Here is a 22,652-nt window from a genome sequence, read left to right on the forward strand (position 1 = left end):
AAGCACGTTCAGTACTTTCCTTATTTTCAAGATGTAATATTTATGTTCGGAAAAAATCGAACTAGCACATGTAAGTTATTTCATAGTTTGACAATGTAAGGAATCGTTTTTCGAGCCCGGAATACTAGAATCTATCTTGTGATAACTTCAATCCAACAACCGTCTCTTGTCTGGCGATTAAGTTCCCATATCGTCGAGGTTAAATCATGAATTGACTAAAGGAACAGGGCACGAAAGAAGTGAATAAATAAAAACTTGTCACACGACACCGAGGGCAGTACATATTAGATAAGCCGGTTTGCGAAACTTCGATGATTCACTTTTAGGTGCGTCAACGCGCGGAGTAACGTACCAAGCACATTGCGCGTGATTACGATTTTATCGTGGACTTGTCAGCGCCTGCAATCTAGTCGCAGAGATGTATTATAAATAAGAAGAAAAAAGTTCGGGAAATACAAACACAGTTTTGGCGTTCTTCGAGAAAAAGATTATTCACGTGGATGTGAATTTACTGGCGAGATTTCCGAAGGTAAATCAATTTTGTTCAGAAATGACTAGACATTATTGGAGTAACAAGAGAATTATTGCTCGTAATATGAAAGTGAAATTCTCATTTCTGATTCAAATACAGTTCTTGCATTGCAGCGGCAAGCATTCCATTATTTATAATAATCGTATAGAAATAAGTTTGTATTAACCGTAGAACACATGTATGGGGTCGTAATTGACCACTGTCGAATTTGAAACTGCGCTTTTATCAGCTAGAAATTAAATTGGCTCTTCACCATTCGTTTCCTCATTAAAAAACAAAAGGATTTATGTACTGATGGATCCAATAAGTGCTTTAGAACGATTTTACGTACAAGAAACGCGTGGGGTAGTTATCCCTTTGACACACACATTTTTCCTTCCATGCGTGATTCGCTTGAAATTTTGCATTCATGGGCTTTCGGGGTCGCTGATTATGAATCTGAACCTGGCGGACAAACAAAAACAACAAGAAGAAGAATTTCGAAAAAATTCTGTGAAATATTTTTGTGTGTATTAAATTTGTGTAAAAGTTGGCATTCGGATTTTCATGTCAAATTACCAGAAAATGCTTTCTTTCGTGGAAATTTAGGAATTTCGACCATTTACATATACTACGTTTTCAATAAGTAAACAAATAAGTTTTATATTTATTTATACTTGGAAATATTTCAGGGCTTATGTGGGACAAAAAAAACTCGGCAGTGGTTGCCAAAAAAATAGTTTAATAATTAAAAAGCTGCAAAAAAAAAGGTCAGACGATGATCGGCCCAATGTGAATTAAAGGGTTATCGACCCCACTCGTGAGTTGTAAGGTAGAAAAAAAAGATACATGTGTTCTAGAGTTGAATAAACCATTTCTTCGGGTTCGTCGTACTTGAAATATGAAATGAAATGAATTTGTATACCTAGTCTTTCGAAAAAAAATTGTTCTTTTCAAACCGTTGAAATTCCGTTGACATATTTGAATGATAATATGTTCCTGCCTCTCTTTTCTTCCTCCTCTTCAACCGACTTCTCGTTCAAGCTTGACGTATTTTCGTGCTTATGTTGGTGAACTGTAATTTGCGTGGCTGTCCGTTCGCGGCCCGACGCTAAGGGCTCGGACGCCAGGCGTCTGCGCCGGCGTCGCGACGTCGGCTATGTATAGCCGATGTTCTGGGCAACGCTTCCTATAGTGCGAATTAAATTCATTGCAGGTTCGGTCATCGACCAATGCAGTAGACACGGTTATGTACACTTCATAGTTTCCGAAATTAATAATTTTTATCGAATTTTCTCCGCTGAAACTACAAGTCGCGCAATTTGAATAAACGCGTCGGAGATAAAAAATTATACATTGAAAAAATAACTCGAATTCTAAACGTACGACTAAAAGAAACCGCTGCAGCGGTTCAAATTGTTTTTTATTGTACCAACATTCGACTTACATTCGCAGCTCAACAGAAGATAGTATATTAATACAATATCATAGATTACATACATACCGTGCATTATTATTAGTGATTATTATACATTCAAGTCCGAAGAAAAAACAAGGAGAAAAAATAATAATTCTCGATTCACTTTCGTCGATCGATCAGTGTGCAAGAGAGAGATTAGACCGCAAGAATCGAAAAGATGCGTAAAGACTTGAATCATTGTTATGCGAAGTGCGAATTATAAGGTGTTTGAATAAGTAATACGCGAGACGAATTTAAATTCTGAGGTGTAGAATTTTTTCTGCTGTTCTCGTTGCGCTTTCATTCTCCTTTCCGTTTCTTGCACGGTGAACGATGAGAAATTCAAGCTCTTCTTTAACAAACATATCGGTGATCAAACGCGACCTGAAATTCTAATCTTAACGAGATTAAATATTTTTATAAAAATTATAAAGTTTGATTGTGTTAACCCTGATCGATCACACGCCACGACGGATGAGGTTCGGTGTTCGGAATGATCGACAATAAGGTAATATCGTCAATGGCATATAGATACTATAATATCAATTATAATCGTGTCACGTGGGCAATTAACATTTATACGTACGTTAAAATTAAATCAATTGACAATGGTCGATAGATGATTCCCGAAAAATATAATATCGCGTCGAAGTCGTATGGCTTAAAAACCAATTATGTTCCCCCACCTACAAGCCGGTGCTAGAAAACATTTATATGTGGATGGACAGAGCGCTGAAATTCAACGCGAACAATACAACATACATACTTGCAAGAATAGCCTGGAAATACGGAGAGTGGAAAAAGGTGTGATAGTTTCATTTTTGGTTTGAAAAAATTTGCACCAATTTCAATTGATTGAGAAAATCCATGTTTTCTAAACATCATTCTTTTGGAAACTGGTTTTTTTATAATTAATTTGTTTAAATCGTTGAAACAACCTCAATTTCATTGCGAATTTTCTAGACACCAACTTTTTCCCAATAACACGTTCGTTAAGAATCATTTTGCTACTTTTACCCAATATCGGTTATTCAAGATTTATATTCAATTTTAGAGATATCGCTGTCATTTTTTTGCATAATTGGACTTCCTAGATGTCAATGTTGATATTTTCAGAGGGATTATGACGATTCCGCGAATTTAGTGAACGCTATAAATAAACATAGTTTTGAAAATGCCTATTTTCACAGAATAAATGTAATTGTGGGAAGGTTATGAGGACTAGGAAAGTGGTACTCGGTAATCCTGGTATTTGCGGTCGTTAAAAATGAATCCAATGTAAAAATTTCAAAGTTTCAAAATTCAAGATAGTGGATCCAATATGGCGGACTAAAAATATAAAAACTGATCGTATTCGGTCACATTAGATCCGCCATTTGGAACTTTCAAAATTTCGCAGATCTAATTCCATTTTTTAAAAACGGTGACCTTGAGAACCCTTACATACCCAGTTTCAAGGAATTTGACTTGAAGGAAAAATGTATGTTTCAAAGGGCTAGTCTTTATGAGGCTCGAAAATTTGTTCCAATATTGAAAATTTAACAGTTATATCTGTGCCACTGCATCGACCATTCGTTACGTCGATCCGATCGGTCATTCGCGTGATCTGTCTCTAACAATAATTCATCATCTTGCTAAAGTGTTACTTTACAACAATATATCATCTAAAACCAACACCGTCGTTATCTCTTAGCAATTCGTCAATGTTTCGCGTTATTGATAGTATTTTCACGATTCAGCTGTGAAAATTCTCTCATACAATCACATACCTACGTAAATTACACGTATGTCTTGTTATTACTCGTTTCTCGCTAGCTTATTTTTCCGTTTTCCAACACATCACACCCCCTCCCTCAACTCCCTCTTCACAATGATTCCCGATCCAATTATTCAAATGCATAATATAAGAGCTGAGGGTGTGCTGTAACAGATTTTTCCGTGAAGTATATTGTAAGCGCAGTGTTTTCGCGTGTGAAATGCGATACCTGAAGATCGGAAGACAATGGAATTTATTGAAATGTAGAAAGAGTCGTATGCTAAATTCTGAGAACCATACCGTGCCGATCGATCCACACTTTCCCATGAAGAAGCAATGTTATAATTTCGGTAAAAAGAAGGAAGGCGAAACAGAAGAAGGAAGAAGAAAGTCTATGTCATTGTTCCATTTTACAGAATTTCATATATTGGGGAACGTAGTTTTTCAGATACATATTTTTTGTAATTCAGCTGTGAATACCTCAATTCTTTCGCACTTATGTTAGAATGTATTATACATATATAATACGCGAAATGAAAAAACTGATTTGGGCTAAACAAATGTGATGGAATTAGAAAAAAAAAGACTGGTAAGAAGATAATATACGGAACGGAAAAGTTAGGAAGACAAAATTTCTTTTGACGAACAAGCAACGAAGCTCGAGTAATAAGATTATAGGAAGATATAGAAGTCATCCCAGATAAAATAAAATAGCTACCTAATAGGACGACGACAAGTAACAATGACAGTAAAGCCAATTGGTACAAAAAATTGTAGAATTTGAAAAGTTTCTAATTCGAGCGATCGTCGTTACCGAATTGGCGTAATTTACGACCCTTTGTCGTCACGACTACGATTTTTTCTGCACAACACACTCATGTTAAACCACAAGCCATTAAACATTACGATTACTCAACGATATCTCTAGAAATCGACTAAATAAATTAAATTAAAATTATTTCCAATCTAAAATAGGAGAAAAGTATGGTTATCTGATCCAGGGATCTAGTTTTAGAACGTGTAAAATGAGCATTTTTCCAGAGTCTTGAGATCATCGTGTAAGCATGTAACTGTTTTCGGAATAATTTATAACATGAATCAATAAGAGATATTCATAATAAATGAGACAGCATTTCAGAGGCTGAACGCCAAATGATATAAGAAATTATGGGTCCAAATTTTAATAGCGAGGATCAGGCGTTGATCGAATTGGTAGAGAATGTCCCATATACATTAATCTAACCTTTTCTAACGTGTCTAATAATTTTCGGAAACTAATAAACAGTTGATAAAACTACATTTTCAGTTAGAGGAGGCAATTTTCCACAAAGCAGAAATTACAGAGCGCTGTCGCGCTGTATAACAAATGAAATTTTTGTGTATTTGCTCTTAGGGATATTAACACTTTTTTTCCTTAAACTTGAAGCACCATTCCGTGGTCGGTGCAGTGTTTGCGCCATTGTATTAACGACGTCGCTTCTTGTATGTCTGTAATGGTTTGTCACTCGGTGAAATTTGTACAACGACATTGTTCTATACAAGCAACATTCCCCAGAGCTGAACCTCCAGCCTCAGACAACGCTGTCGGGTAATAATATAATCAGGCCAATTCTAGACGTATTTTCGCACATACCCTGCATTAGGGTGGTCCTTAAAAAGGTTATTTTTGAATTTCAACCGGCTCACGCCCCAAATCGGTTCCAGAGCAATTCAAAAATCATTCCCTCATTTTTTCAGATTTTTATTTCAACTCTAACCCGTGCCCGCAAGAGGTTGGATTTCCCCATCTAACCCCGTCAGGGGTTACCCTCCTTCATATTAAATTTGTCCAACGGATTTCAATAAAATTTTGTACACAGGGATTTCCTGCTTAGCTGATTACTCATCTAGACACAAAATTTGTGAATTTAAAATGGCGGATCGAATATGTTGCATCAAAATTCAAGAAGTCACTGGAATTTGGTGAAACCTAGTTCTCAAGGTTTACCGAGGTCGCTGATTACGAATCTGAGCTCAAAATTACAAAATTCAAAATGGCGGATCCAATATGGTGGACCGAAATCCCAAAAGCACTTGATGTTGCCATATAAGGTCCACTATTTTGAATTTCGAAATTTCGAGTTCAGATTCACCCTCAGCAACCCAAGAAACTCCCCTATACCAAATTTTGTCGAATCCGTTCGGTGAATTTAATGTGCCCCTCAAAGGGCCAAGTGGGGAAAAAAATAACGAATTATTTTTGAATTACTCAGAACTGATTTGGTGGTGAGGTGGGGGAGGGGGGGGGGAGGGGGCTGAGTCAGTCCAAATTGAATAATTACTTTTTTAAGGACCACCCTACACTGTACCTACATACATTGGATCTGTAGTTGGAAATCAAATTACGAGATTGTTGGGCTACACGGCTCTAGATCGTGGTCTTATGATTTCCAGACTTTCTTACGAATCTGAGTTGCAAATTGTCGCAATCAACGATTTGAATAACGTTGCGCATAGTTATTCTGACTAATATTCATCTTAAATGAAAACAATAGAAAAGAATAAACTGATCTATACCTGTTTGACAAATGGGTTCAATGAAAAATTTCTTCGTTCATTTCAAATCTGCAGAAGTCTGTACTTGAATAATCGACTCGAATTTAAGAAAAAACTCAGAATACCTCAAAATATCTTGGAGCAAGACGTAAATATGGGATCGTTTAGTTTTTCAAATATCTACTCCAAAAATCTACACGTGGATTGTTATTTGTCCATGCAGGTGTAGTACCTGTTATGAGGTCGATCGATTGCGGGTACAATAAGCCCGAGAGATAGTGGATAAATCTCTAATCTTTTTTTCTAACAGTCTGCGTGAAAATCGATTTCGCAACTTGTGGTCTTAAAATGAAAAATTCAGTTTTTTGCGTTTCTGTACTACGATGTAATGAAAAATTGCCTCAACAATATATCCTTAGGATATTCACGACACATAATAGAAGACATAGTTTCGTCCGTTTCATTTCCACGGAATCAAAAAAACGTGATGATGTTCAAATCGTTGTGCGAATGAATGTTTGCTCATTTGATAAGTTTCATTCGCTGCTTTATCCGTCCACCTGGTAGTAAACATGATGTCAGCTATGTCGGATTATGCTTCAGGTTCATTTCTTTTTTTTTTTTTTCTTAATTCATTATATATTGTTTCATGATTTAATAGCAAATAAAATGATGTAACAATCACCCAATTTTTTACAAATCAATGTTTGTTTTTATCCTATTCAACTATGTGTTCGTTATTTTATATTTTTTCATATTCATGTTTAATATTCATAATTTTTATTCATATATATATGTCAGTATTTTTTTGATTGGAGAGACGCAGAGGGAGGAGCTCAGCCTGATACCTGAAAAATCAATTAAAAATTGCAAATAAATCAACCTATCTTACTAATTGGGTGAATTTATTATACTTACTGGTTATTCGGATAAAATTAGTTAATACATTTTTTCACTTTTTTCTTGTCTAGACTGTTGTGTCTATCAAACTCATCGCGTCTAGAAGTAAATGATATGAAATTCAGTTTTCCGGAGTAGACAGAGCTGATCAATTATCGTTCATCATGTAATGGATACACACATACAGATCGTACATCAATTGTACTTATATGTACTGTGCTATACGAGAAATCACGGGTAAATAATCGGTTAGTCACTCAGCATGTGGCAACACGAGCGTTTTCATTTCCATTGCATGCTTAATACAATCGTTCCGATTAAAAATAGGTGTATGTAAGGCATTACCTTTCATAATATATGTACCTATACAGTCAGAGTCTTCCAATGTTTTTTTTTCTCTTCACTATAGTTTTAGAAAACTAGAATTTTCATAATCCGCGATAACGAACATAAAGTAAATGCATTCAGTTTCCCCTAGAAGAAATTTGGCCTTCACAAACCATACATATTTAATTACAAACAATACATATTAAAGTTAAGAATGAACACAAATGGAGGTGCTTTCTATAAAATTTGTATTAGTTGTGAATTAAAAACCGTGATAATCGGTGAATGCCATATACAATCTACACATGGTTCAATTAAAATCTATGGCGTTTACATTCCGCCACATCGGATAAGATTGTAAATACTGCTGATAATATACATAACAATGCATATGCAGCGCCGATGGCATCCCCTCAAGAGCAACGGGATGGGATCTTTTGCACCGCACTAATAAAGGAGCGTGGATACCGTAATGAGATAACTGTGTGTATTATTGTTTTCGTTTAGTGAATGAATCACATGGCAGTGGGAGACCGTGAGGATGACGGCATTGGCACGCAGGTCTGAACGTGTTGGGTTACAGGTTTAGATATCACAAGTATTTACGCTTCGCAGGGCAGAGATGCAGCACCGTGCGGAGAAGGTGTGAACCTCAGGATTGAGATTGACCAAAAATAATCGATTTTCGATTAAATCCATTATTTTTTTCAGATCAATCGTCTATAATCGATTATTTTTCAGACTCGATTAATCGACAGATTCGATTATTTTTCCTCACAATCGGTTTTTGTTTTTTACGTCCACGAACCACGCAACACAAATATCAATATATGCGATTGGAGTATCAATTATATTATTATCATTGTCTCCCTTACCAAGTATCTATTTGATGCATTAATTATAAGTAAAAGATAAATGTATATTTTTACCTCAAATTGAAAAATATTTTGAATGAAACTATGAATTATTAAAAAAACTTTTTCGTTATTAAGACTATATATACTGAAATTTACGAAATTTTAATTGCAAATGCACCGTTTCACAAAAATACGAAACAATCGATTATTTTTTACCGTTTCAATCGAATCATGTTCGTTTATTCTTTTGAACTCGATTAATCAACGCTTCGATTATTTATAGCTTATGCCTGGTCTACACGTTATAATTATGTCGACCAATGATGATACGCACATGTAACTGACTTCAACGTGCCATAATATGGAAGTATTGTAGTATTTCTGAAATTTCCTGATTATGACTGCATATAATTGAGCGTATCGATTGATATCGAACTTTGAATGTTGTGTGTCCGCCAAATAACGCTTCATCTAAAGCGTAGCGTAGGAACGGAACAGAAGCTAGTAGAGGTTAGTTATCCTTCTAGATTCAGGAGTACGCTTTGTACGAGCAGAGATTTTCGAAATCAGAATCTTTTTTCACACCATGATTGTCACCATTGTAAAACTGGGGAGAATATCCGAATATTTTCATCGAGTTCTTCGCGCAACTGACAATTAATAGACGTGAAAAGGTTATGTTTCCGAGCGGTTGCGTCGAGTATCGACTATTTATCGAAGTTCAATCAGATCGTGTAGTCGACCTCTCAGTGTATGATGCCCTGTAACAATTGTACCTTGAATTATTATCGCACAAATATAATCAGAGCGTGTAAACCAGGAATTAGTGGCCATATTCGCTACTCGGGATAAAATGATCGCTGTATGCCTATGTCGGATGTAAGATATCTGCGTGCAACCGACATTGCTCAAAATACGCGGAGGCAATCCAAATGTGAAAACACATATAGGAAGGGAATGCACCTAAGGGAGAATTCGCGAATTGGTGTCAGATGTCAATATCGGAAACACCTTCCGTTCAGAAACTCCGATTTCTGGATCAGTGGTCTTTTATTGTTGTCACTACCGAGTCGCACGCGGTTCGTTGCTCCGAAGCGTCTTCTTAAAGCGATAAGTTAGCGTTCCTAAGGCTGTGTCTCTCTTCAATGTAGGGAAGACTGATCCATTGGAGTGTAAGCACTAGCGATGGTTACTAAGCTAAAATTAACCAATGCATCGCGTAATCGAATTTATAAAATAATCGATTATACTCGATTAACGGGGAAAAAATAGTCGATTTAATCGAAAATCGATTATTTTTTATCATTCCTAGTAAGCACACGTGTCAGCGAACAAAAATTTAGAAATATAGAACTAGACAGTCTGCAGTTACGAGTTTTTGAATTTGGCAATGAAAATTGTGGTTGTCGTTACCATAAAAAATAGTGTGCTTAGGGGGCAATACGAATTTATAGTGAATAGAACTTATTGCATTATGTTGTTCCGAACTATGAACTTGTCGTTACATCTGACAAAAGTTGTATGGTTAACGGTATAATAATGAAGACCTGACCATGTTTAAACATTAGTGCGATAAACGTGATAAACTTATCGTTACTCGATTTATAATTTGGAAATTCAATACAGAAATTGTAGATTGCAGTTTGTTAACTTTTACTATACGAGTTGAGTAGCTTCATCGTAAATGTATAGTAAAACTGGAATAAAAAAAAATACATGAGGAACTCGTAGATAAGTCATCTCAATGATTTTTCGTGAGCGCAGACACCATTTTGACAACTTATCAGTAACTACCACCGTTGATAACGCATTTTGGATCGAATAAAACCTAGCGCATTATGTTTTCCTAACCGGGGCTCGAACCCCTTTCGCTCGCAATATTCGGATTATAAAATCGGACACCCTACCTACTACGCCAAACTACCTTATGAGAATCTACGACTTTATTTGATCGATAATACAATGTACGGTCCATACGGACATGACGGGTACAGTCACTGAAAACTGATCAATAAGATTATTCCATTTATCAAGTGAATTCAGCAGAATTTTTAGTAAATTCCAAGTACCGTAAATGAAATTTCCAAATATACCTGATACATTTACTGCACAATGAAGTAAATTCAAAATACCCTTTTGCGTGTTTCCAACTAAGTTAAGCAAAATGACAAAATTATAATGCACATTTATTGAGAATGCTTAGTAATTCACTTTATAACACGAAATTTTTAATTCAACTACACTTTTGTGTTGTAAATGTGGCGTAGATTTTCAAATATTTTCAACAGTGTATGTTTAGTCGTTGAAACTATGTTCGTATGATCTTTTCTGAATAATTACTGTATTAGCGTTAACCACATTTAAGTCGAATCAAACTATGTATGGTGCATTGAACTCTGACAAAAGTTGCAGGAATCATCTCGGGTGGTCTAAATACTTATCCATAAATAGTTCATTATAAGTTAGTTAATTGAACCATACGCTATACTATCGAAGACTACAGAACAGAGTTCACCGCACTATACGAATATAATCCTGATGAACATCTGTGTATGGTGAACATTATAACAAAAAATATCTTTAATTGTACGATTATTATAGTCCCTTTAACGTTCTTGGATCTACTAGAAGTTTGTGGTAAAATTAACATTGTGTTTATAGTCCGCCAAACGATAATTTGAGTAAATTCTACTATAAAAATTATCTTCCCGACTATAATATTTTAACTATACTTACAGATTTTTAGCTATATGCGCAAATTTTTCTCTCAGTGAATAGTTCTCAACGCGTCAACTTTTTTTCTCCTACTTTCAGCCTTGAGTCATGAAAATGACAAAGTTTCAGCGGTTAATCTGAGAATATATAACTGAGAACTGAAATGTTGTTTCGGATTGACCTACATTCTAAGTTTCGTCTTAAGGCAAATGATTGGGAATTCGGGAGTTATTTCAATTTTTATTATATACAAATGTTCCACGGGATATTTATGACGCATGCGGAAATAATGAACTCCAGAAAACATTTACATATATACTACTTCACATACTTTTTGCGTTCATTGTTTAATTATCTTTGTCCTCACTTCATGATAATTGCAACTGTACCATTACACACTATAATTATCGATGTCCGATTACATATGTGTTACATTTTAACTTGTGAAATATATTTTCTTATCCGGGCACTCAATACCGCTGCAGATAATGATTGTGAGGTACAAAAAATGACTCCGGCATTCGTACGCCGTAAAGAATCGTAATGACCATTCTTTATCAGTATACATGGTGTATATATGCGATAGGCGAGTTATAATTATGGACTTTACATGGGAAAATGATAGAGTACATGTTATAGGTAACTTTCGTTTAATCGGCAGATCCTCTGGTGCAGCGACCCATTACCTGAAGTACCAAACTCGGAATTTCAACTATGCAGCATGAGTAAATATAGCAAGATGACCGTCTGTTATCGAAAGCGGAAAAGTTCTTTGTTCAGATCCATATTCGTGTTAGCCAAGCTTCTCTCGAGAATTGGAGCACTCGTATCTCTTCCTCCAATACAGAGTCCGAGGCGGTTGCAGCCATCAATAAACAGCTTCTTCTGTTTCATTGGAAATATTTATAGCCTCCAGGCTGCATCTTCCACATGCTGTAGGTGGACGCTACGTGTGCAGTATTATTTATATTCTTGACTCTATACTTATGAACACGTGAACGTAGATCATCCTAAGATACAAGATTTTTTTGGATTCCTGTAGATGGGGGCCAAGAAAAGTGAAATAGTATATTGTGTTACCGGTGTGGAAAGTGGGCGATTTTCGATAAGTGTGAAGTTGGCAGCGTCAGCCGCAAACCAGTGGTTCATCGGGAAATCAGATAATCTAAAACTACAATCGGACATAAACCCAAACATCGAGTCAAATATGATCTCAAATAAACAAACCCAACATCAAGATATAACCGCAAATGAACAAACTCCAAACAGGCGACATAAAAACTCATATGCATAAAAAAAATTATGTGTGAATTTCACATTCGGGTTATCCAATATAACATCAGATACAACATTTCTTATCATAAAACATAAGCATATAAAAATGGTTTTGCTAGCATACTCATTTTCGTTGCGTTTTCTGTACGCTTTTTGATTGGTTTGTAGGATTCGGTTTTTGAAGTATGGTGTTGTTATTTTTTGGTGGAAAATGTAGCTAGTTCGGTGATTTTTGATGAGAAATAGTGCAGACGAGTCTAATGGCTTTTGGTGGAATTTGACAAGCACCCTACCGGGATTACGACAATCCGAGTTGGCAACATTGCCACAACAGCGAGTACTGCGCTCACACGAATACAAGTGCTAAGTTTTCGCACGAGGACTAGTGTGAACGCAGCATAATCCAAGGCGAGGGCTGAATCGTACGAGTCGGATATCACCCACCCGCACGTCTGACACACGATATTTTTTCCAACATCGTGTAAATTCATTTACGTTCAATGATACAATGTGTAAGATTCGGTTATTCGAAAATGCGCTCGTGCCAACGGAAGCCTTAGTGTGTCAGATCGACCATTTTAGTTGTGCGCATGCGTCAACGTACTACACATTTCGAAAATAGACCACCTCACGCATGCTCCACAAGCTTCACAAATCAAACTTTACAAGCAGGTGTTGAAATCCAAAAAATCAATTTAAAATTATGACATCTTGAGTATGGATGAACGTATTTGAATGAAAACTACTACCGTGAGGTTTTTAGGGTAGCTAATCACGAACCTAAGGTCGGATTTGCAAAATTCAAATTAATTCGGGTTACCTTCATCTTTGGATGGATTTCCAATTTATGATGCTAGAAAATAACGCCAATAGCTATCTTCTTTTAGCTATAGAGCGTGGTGTGGATAAAATATCATCATCCCTAGCTTTCAAAGAATTTATAAACATTCACAGTTTTACCGAATAGTAACATTGATCATGCAATGTGATACTACATCGTGTCTCGCTAAACACACGATATTTGCAACCAAACGATCAAAAATAATGACAGAAATGTAATTAACTGGACGTGACTTTCACGCGTAAAATATTAGCTACGTATGTACCATGCATCGACAATTTCAAAAGAAAATTGACTTTACTCTATAGGCATGGGGGTTTGTTCCTGGGCATATTCCTGCGACCTGAAAAAAATCCTCGGTATCTGCGCTGTATTCACACATGATGGTGTCTACGGTGATGATGAATATCATGCACGTATAATGTCCAAATCTGTCGCTCGCCTAATTAACTCATTATTCAAAGTATACCTAGTCATAGTGTAAGATATGCTCATACTCATGTGCAGCCTTGTATACATGAACAAATAGATGCTTCATAAAACCTCTGACAGACCGCGGAAAACCCGGCATATCATGTTCAAAGCTCTGAGCGAAGCGGAAAAAAACCGAGAACAAATCCGGTGCAAGTGCAGATTGTAGTTTCCTCCGTTGGAATATTTCTGTCAGTGCTATAAAATTCCGTGACCATACGATATCTGACCTCAAAACGGTCCATACAAGGTTAATTAACAAACCGCATAACTCTGCTTGTATCTTGGAATCAATGTTAGCTACATACACTGGATTTACCGATACAGATTATGCGTCCCTACAACTATACGCATAAGATTGTAAGCGTGTGTGTAAATTTTCTTCGGTTTCCTGCTATGATGTGTCGTTTCCTTCCACTAACTGCAGGGTATAGGTACACATGAACTTGTTTCGCTTCTTCTTGTTATACTAGTATTTCATTATGGAACTACGGAAACTTCCGCGGACCAGATGAGAAATCTTGTGTCACTCCGCTGCATTTGCGCAAATAGGAACTTCTTAACTCGCCTTCGGCTCGTGCGGCATTTTACACTCGACAAAAATCCCTAGTTTATGCGCACGTGCCATGAAAAGAACTATTTTGTGAATTGAAATTATCGGGAATTCAGATATAACATTTGAAATATTTGATGTTGGTACGTTTGGCTTCGGAGAATTAATTTGTAAGAATTTAGCACAACCTTGCTTGTTCTGTTTCATTGGTGTGAAGGTGTCGCCAAGTGAAGCCGGTACATAAACTATTCCACTATTCAAGAAAATGTATGTGTAAAGTGAGCAAGCCGTCTTACTTAACGATTATATCTACGATTTCATTCATTATGGAGTAATGAAATTTGTATTCAGACTATTTTATTTTTTTCACAAGTCAGAAAGTGATATGATAGCAATAAATATTTCCAATTCCATTCACAAAGCAATGAACGAACACGAATTCTGAAGCGTAAGTATGCATCTCCCATAAAACAAATGTAAGTTACTGAAAGCATGAAAAATTCAAATTATTATAGACAATACAAATTTTTTTTATCAGCTGAAAACTAGTTTAAATATAATCCGTTGAGATACAATCCTGAAAAATATATATTTCTTACAGATTTTAGTAAAGATTTCTTCTATTTTTAAAAAGATAATTTGAAAAATACCGAAATTTATGGATAAAATGTTGATGCATTTGAATCGTTTATAACAATTTAAATTATCCACTTCTTCAGTCAATTATAGTTTTTTCTCGAAGGTCACTTCCTGACGCTCGAAAGTACGCCTTCGTTCATCGATCAAAGATAAATGGAACCGGAGATATCAAATGTCGAGTTAGAGGATGTGCTCACTTTTCCGCAACATTGCGTATTTTGTAATTTTCTGAAGTAGTTTATTGTGTTACAAGTGCGGGAAGTGGGTGATTTCCGACGGACGTGAAGTTTGCAGCGTGAGTCGCAAAGGTGCGTGCTATAATCACAGGAGTGAGATTTTACTACAAAGAACCTAAAAGAAATATTTAGAAAATTAACAAGTTCTCACACTTTTCTGGAGTCAAATCTCACTCCCATCGAAGTGGCTCAGTTTTCACTCCAAAATAGTAACATTTTACTTCGCAAAATTTGAATAAAAGAATCCAGAGCCTTTATTTGGAAAATAGTTAACAGAAATCCAACATATACACAAAACTCTGAGACCTTGTTTTTGTTTGCACGCGCTATTTAAACGATGACCGTGTCATTTTTTCAACTCAATCGCTGTATTGGTCGATGAGGAACTCCAAACTTGTATTCCGAAACTAACGTTGAAAAAAGCATGGAATGTCAATAAGGAGAGTAAGAAGAATTGACAATATCACAAAATTGAGATAACTTATCAATGTAACAATCATTAAGTTTCAGTAAGAGTTTTTGATAGAAAGAAATCGATTAGCTTTGTTTCATAGTGGCAATCATTACCGGGAAAATATATAAATCGTTATAAAATATAAAATATAAAATTAAATTAGATGTAAAATATCGACTTTGAGGTAGAACAATGCCACGATTTTGCAATTATTCCTGAAAATCATTAGAATTTTTTTCCAATTGTAGAGTACTAATAATATTGACTGAAATACAATCATCCTATCTCGAGTATCGCCCTTGAATTTATAATGTTAATGATTTTTCAACAGTGAAAAATATTGCACAAAAAAAAACGTGAAAAACAACGTTTATGTCCATTATCGGTTGAATATTGTAAAATTCATTATAATGTTGCTGGCCACGTTAGCCGAGTAGTTTATTAATCCTTTCATTCGTGCATTTTTCCTTAAATGCGATTCACTTGAAATGTCGCATTCATGGACTTTTGGGGTCGCTGATTATGAATCTGAACTCGAAGTTCGAAAATCCAAAATCGCGGATCCAATATGGCGGACAAACAAAAAAAAAAAGAACATTTTTTTAGTGCGTATTAAGCTTGTGTAAAAATTCAAATTCGGATTTTCGTGATAGGTTAGCAGAAAATGCTTTTTTTCGTGGAAAAGTACGAATTTTGACCATTTGTTTACATGTGCTATTCGTACAATAAATAAATAAATAAATAAATAAATAAATTTTGTATTTCTTTTTAGACTTAATAACATTTTAGGCACCATGTGGAGTCAAAAAACTCAGCAACTGTTGGTAAAAAAATAGTTTAATAAATAAAAAGGCGTGACGCTGAGCGTCCCAGCGTGAATGAAAGGGTTAATCATAATTTCTACTGGAAAATCCGTACGTATAATGCGTTAACCTTGTCTCGATTTTCTGGCCGTCCTGTTATTACGTTTTAATACTTGAAACTGCTTCGGATTACTTCGCGGGCGTGAGTTTTCTGTTGTACGATATAACCACACACGCTTGCCTGTACATATTATGTGAGGTATGCGCGTGCGCGTGTGCATTACGCATAGTTTATTCGACCTGCAGCACGTTGGTACCCGTTTGCGGTCACGTGATGTATGTATACACAATTACGTAGCACGTGGTCGAATTGGAACCGTCAGAACTATATCAGTTTGCTTAGCCAGCTCCCGGCGACGCATTCGCAAACGAACCAAAGGGACGAGTGGACGATATTGCGTTAGTTTCAGCAAAGTTCTCTTTCTATCCTTCAATTATTAAGACAACACACGCGCTTGTTTATATTTTAAAAATCAGTCTGCACTTTCTACCGATACCCACTGATTATCCCAGTTGTCAAAAAGTGCCAACTTTTCTTTGCAATATTTTTGTGCTCAAGTGACGTAGTGAGTGTATTCAAAGAAACCGAAAAACGATAGTTCCGCTGATATTATTACCAGACGTGACATTTCATTGCCGGTTGACAATATTGTCGAACTTTTCGTCGTCCCGACGTTCTGCAGTTGATAAATGGTTGTTAAATTTTTCCAAAAAATCATCATGATCGGTAAGCAGATAATTGTTGGAAAACTTTATTGGTTATAGATTATGAAAACTTATTTTTCGGATTGATGAGAATTGTAAAGCTACTGCGATAAACGTCAAGAACCAAGCGATACATTTTCCCATATTTGTATTCAATACTCTACAACTTGTGTTTAAATTGTTTCGTTTTTATCTTCTATAATTTCAACAAAGCGTTTGCATTCTATAATCCTTTACCGCTACATAGACAAAGTCGAAGACATATTTTTATTCTTTTTCTATTTACGCGATGCTGCAACTGTGTCATAGGCTGAAATTTCATAATACATGTAATAACTCCGTCGTTGTATAATACTAGCATTTTATGCATAATAGCTTCATGGTCTATAACGAAGGAGCGTAGTTATCATCGCAAGAAATAAGATCGCACCTAAGTACGTGCCGCAATTGTATAAGGCTATTCTCGATAAGCAGGAGTGTGAAGTGTTGTTGTACTAAGTGAACACAGCCGCGGCTTATGTTACACCCTGAAACCGCAAATTTCTGCCACACATGCGAACAAACATTTTCCTTGCGCGCGTTACAGCCGATCATTTCTGTGGAACCGGCGACAGGTACATTTATTGTTAGCCTTACTTACGAAGTATGAAGTGCCGCTTATATTCACGAACCAAGGCATAAGAAAAGCAGCAATACATTTAAGCTGCAAGTATAAATTATCCAGCGATCTGTAGCTTCCAAACCATCGTTTTGGGAACCATTTATGAGCTGTAATAACTTTTTTTTACTCGTTTTCAAGTCTCTTGTGCGAATAGATTTGTTCGAAATCAAATCAGCCGTTACTGAGTTCCAGTATCGAAATTGACAAACTATTTTAGAGGTTTTTCTGTCATTAGTGATACTTCAGAAGCTTTGACCCTTTCAGTCGCACATTTTTCATCTCAATATTTTGGCATGAACTTTGTTACTCCGGGGGATTCGACGTCGCTGATCACGAATCTGAAGTGAAAATTTCATAATTTATAAATCGGAAGTGAAAAATTTATCTTGCCCGCTGTTTTGCAGATTATCACTATACAAGAATTAAATATCCAATTTTTGATTTTCGACCATTCTTTAAAAATTTACAATGTATTTATTGCGATTGCGGTCGTCACAAGCTTATGAAAAGTATATCTTCGCTATAGCATATAGCAGCTTTTTTGATTGGTCATTCCAACAATGCTATTTCGTCTATTATTGTTACATGGTGTATAATACCAATGGTTAAAGGCGTTCAACCTTAACTGAGCACTTTCCGCGTTCGATGGGTTGAGAATTGATCATCTTCCCACTTCGAGATAAAAAGTATGTCCAAAACGTTACTACCCATGTTGTTTGAGGACAATTTTGGCAGATTTGAAAATTTTTTTCTCACAATAGTTGAAAACGAATGTTTTTGGTCTTAACAAAAAAATAATGTCACTCAAATGTCAATGATTACATAAACATTTTCTCTATCCATTGAGCAGGATTTGATTTTTGATACTTTGTAAATCCTCAGAACGAAAAATTATGATGAGAATTTAAAAATCGAAAATATTTCCCCCTTTTCTAACCAAATAATGTTCATGTGAGTTAAAAAAATTCTACTATGTTCGTATATTGTTCTATTCAATTTTAAAAAGCCTGCACGTGGCACGCGGTGTTAGGCATTCTTATTTCATTTATATGCCAGTTATGTTACTTCAGTAGGCAATAAGTATGTATAAAATATATCCATATTCACTTTTGTGATAAAAAAAATGTTCCTCCAGACTTTTTGTGTTAAACAAACGGAGACGAATAATAAAATAGGATATTATAACCTCACGTTGATGAAAAAGGAGGGTGTGAAAAATGTGGAATTCATCGCGACATCATTCATGGATGGCCTCCAATAAGACCACAAACAGCGAATATTTGACGAAAAAAGTTGTGCTACTTTTCCAAGTACAGGCACTTAGTTTTTTAAATTGTACAAAGGATATTTTTTCGACACGATTACAGTAACAATGATTACGCGTTACGCCTGGCTTACATTTGCAGTATCGAGCTTCTGCACGTTATCTGACATTTATCGTTTTTGTGAGATAAGAAAAACTGGGATCCCCGATGCTAATTAAAAGCTGCATGTAGTAAACATTCAGTTATTTCTTGTTTTTTCTTCATGAATGTTTAGCATGAAATAGAACACAAAGCCCGAAAGGTAGAAAAAAAGGAGAGACTTGCTAAAAGCGTTAATAAGACACTCTTCAAACCCTGAATGACGCTATAACAAATAACGCCTATATCCGATCGAAATTTGAGAATGGCGGAGAAGAGAGAAAAGGATGCCTGAGCGGTGAAGAGGAAATAAGCATTCCATTCGTTTGGCACCAATTAGCACAACGGTTTATAAATAATTCATACTTACAATTAGAACAATGATCTGGCATGTGCTAAATAGTACTTCAAGGTGCAGAAGGTGTACACATATTATTCTTAAAGATCTTTGCCCATTTGTTTGATAATAACAGATGTAGGTGATCAATTGTTATTAGAGAATGCTGAGGCGGGCAAATGATTGCGTCGAATTGAGTCAACTTATAAATATCGAGTTCGGTTGAAATAAACAGCTTTTTAACAGCCAAAATAGAATAGATAAAAAGCTGAATTCGTTTGGTAAAAATGAAGAGGAAAAATTCATGTTTGGGAACAAACGTGTCACGTAATTATTAAATGAAAATAACCATGCAATTTTCAAGATTTATAACTTGAAGATGAAGCTGAAAAGTCCAACTTGAACCATTCTCCTCGATATCTTTAAATTATCAATTTGTTTAGCAAATTCGTTTTCATCTCGTTCTCTTATGATTACTTTTTTTCTTCATACTTGGTGAAATTTTTCAATGAACTTATTCAGGAATAAAATCAATCATAGAAACTAACAACGTTGAAGTGAAATGTCGTATGATCTTAAGCGTGCGGAAAAAAACTGCAAGAGTTTTAAAGTTAATGCGTATGAATGGAAAATTATTCGGTAAACTACGCAAAGTTAAGATTTATAGTAACTTTTTTTTTTTTTCTTTCACCTACCATTTCGTCATTTCAGTGTATTGTGACTATTTGAATTTTTTTTTCAATTACCGACGGTTAATAACTCAAAGTGATAATCCCAAAAGACCAAACCTCTTGAACTCGTCAAATCATTTTTTTCGTTGCACTAAGACGTACAACTGTTCACTAGACGAACACACAAATTTTCACAAAAATAAACTTTCCTTTTTGGAAATTTGAAATTATTTTTTTTTATCACAATGCAAGGTATCTTGGTTTTGAATGCCAACCTCGCGGGGATTTCGAAGATCGAATCTAACTCATGTGATGTAACATCGTTGCAATAGCAGTATCAGCAATGCACTAGAGTAACCCGCATGTGACGTTCAATTAATCATTTAAAACACATCTCAAGGTGCTTTATTGTGCTTCCCATTTATCCGCTTTTGTCTCACCCCCCATTGTTGAGAAACTTGTCCCAATTTATTAGCTGCCATCATACAAATGCACATCGAGTATTTATTGTTGCATAGAATATACATACATATTAAAAGCATATGCATTATTACATGTACTCCAATAATACAATAGCGTTACATGCCTTGGTAAATCGAATAAACTTACGTAAGGTCTATTGCAGATATCTACGTTTTTACGTGATTCATTATCGGTACTAGTGGTCAAATTCTTAACCACAGGTGAGGAGATATGAAAAGGTCCATAATTAAAATGAAATTGTTAGTTTTCAAGTTTCACGTTAAATACGCAAATCAGTGTGTCCGTACACACTTAAAATGTTTCTAATCGAGTATAGGACTCGTTATTCAGACAATATTTTTCTCTTTCTTGATCGGATATTTTTTTTCTCCCATTAATTGCCAACGCGACAAAAACCCGAAAAATCAATGCGATTTCTATACGAATCTCAGATTAACTTGGCGCGGAATTGGATTATATGCACACACATTACATATATCTCTGTAGATTGAACACGTATGTAGAAATTGGTAATTTTTTACGTCAAGGCTACACACATATTGCGATAAATAGACACAGTAATGCAGTCCGTTCGTTTTCATCGCCTCGAAATTTCGTCATCGACTCCACGCTCCTTGCGAACATAACACACAGCTTTTGTACGGAGAGAAATATTTCTATGAATTTACTTAACGTTCTATTTGGATAGGTCGCAGAAATAATTATTTGACGCACGGGTATGAAAATAATTCCGTGCGTAAATCAGAATCGGTTTATTTCGATGAGAATCTACTTCTATTTACTTCTTCTATTAGACATATATCAACAAAAAACGGGCAGAGGAGGATGGGGGGTGAGGGGGGAGAAGATATCCCGATGGTCACTATTGAGAAACGCCCATCTCCAGAGTGACAATATAAAAAGTTTCATGATATACATGGCAGATAGGCCCTTTCATGCATCTATTTTTCATTACATGCAATTCACTTGAAATTTCACATGCATTGGATTTTGGGGTTACTGATTACGAATCTGAACTCGAAATTTGATAATTTAAAATGGCGGTTCCAGCAAGGCGAACGTAAATTCAAAAAGTTATTTAATTTTGATAAAACTATATGTCACATGGTTTTTGGAGTCATTGATCACGAATCGGAACTCGAAATTCGAAAATTCAAAATGACGGATCTAGTATGGCGGAGAACCAAAAACAACGAGAAAAATTTTTTGGTGTGTATTAAGTTTGTGAAAATATTGGCTTTCAGATTTTCGTCGTAGATTAGCAGAAAATGCTTTTTTTTTTTTGCGGAAAAGTACGAATTTCGATCATTTGTTGACATGCTCTATTTTTGCAATAAATAAATAAACAAGTTTATATTATTTCTAGACTTGGAAATATTTTAGAGACAATGTGGAACCAAAAAACTCGGCAGTGTTACCAAAAAAGTAGTTTAATAAATAAAATGCTGCAAAAAAAAAGGTAGGACGCTGAGCGTCCCATCATGAATTAAAAGGTTGATATTGTCACTCTGGCGATGAGCCTTTCTTAATAGTGGCCACCTTCTATCGGTATTGCTTAGTTATAAAAAAAATTTTTTTTGAAAACTAGAATATTCGATACAATGGAAATTATAAAAAAAAAATAAAAAATAATAATGACCGAGGGTACAGAATTAATCAGGTGCGAGTTTTTTTAGTGAGAAAAATGGTAGACAGACTTAATACTTTTTTTCCAGTCCTCGACACGTAAAGAACAGAGTGATAGGTAGAATTGAATTGACTTGAAAGTCTGCACATAGTTGTGCGTGAGGCCGTACGCTTTTTGTGAAGTCAGGCTCTAATAGGCTCCAATAGTCTAATTGCCGTTCGGCGGGAAGCATAGGTGTTTCTCACTGAAATCGCATTCGCCTAGAGTGGCCTAGACCATAGCAGAATCCGTCAACGCCTACCTGGACTCCATATTACTCATAATTCATACAGGCTTCCTAAAAAAAACCTTGATAAATGTGAATTATGGGTGA

General features: G+C 35.6%; 1 protein-coding gene across 3 annotated transcripts in view; it reads left to right on the plus strand.

Annotated features, from left to right (window-relative positions):
• The first annotated feature begins 1,739 nt into the window (after nt 1–1,739).
• LOC124298714 (uncharacterized) overlaps nt 1,740–22,652 on the plus strand; it is a 48,561-nt gene continuing 27,648 nt past the window's right edge. For 2 of the 3 annotated variants that reach the window (XM_046751088.1, XM_046751091.1), the window contains exon 1: nt 16,759–17,119. In XM_046751088.1, coding sequence (XP_046607044.1) covers nt 17,083–17,119 — 37 coding nt within the window. In that variant the 5' untranslated portion in view covers nt 16,759–17,082. Of the gene's footprint in view, nt 2,479–16,758; nt 17,120–22,652 lie in introns of those variants that run through there. The other variant, XM_046751093.1, reaches the window with a different exon arrangement.

Source organism: Neodiprion virginianus, chromosome 2 (assembly GCF_021901495.1).
Source record: "Neodiprion virginianus isolate iyNeoVirg1 chromosome 2, iyNeoVirg1.1, whole genome shotgun sequence".
NCBI lineage: Eukaryota > Metazoa > Arthropoda > Insecta > Hymenoptera > Diprionidae > Neodiprion > Neodiprion virginianus.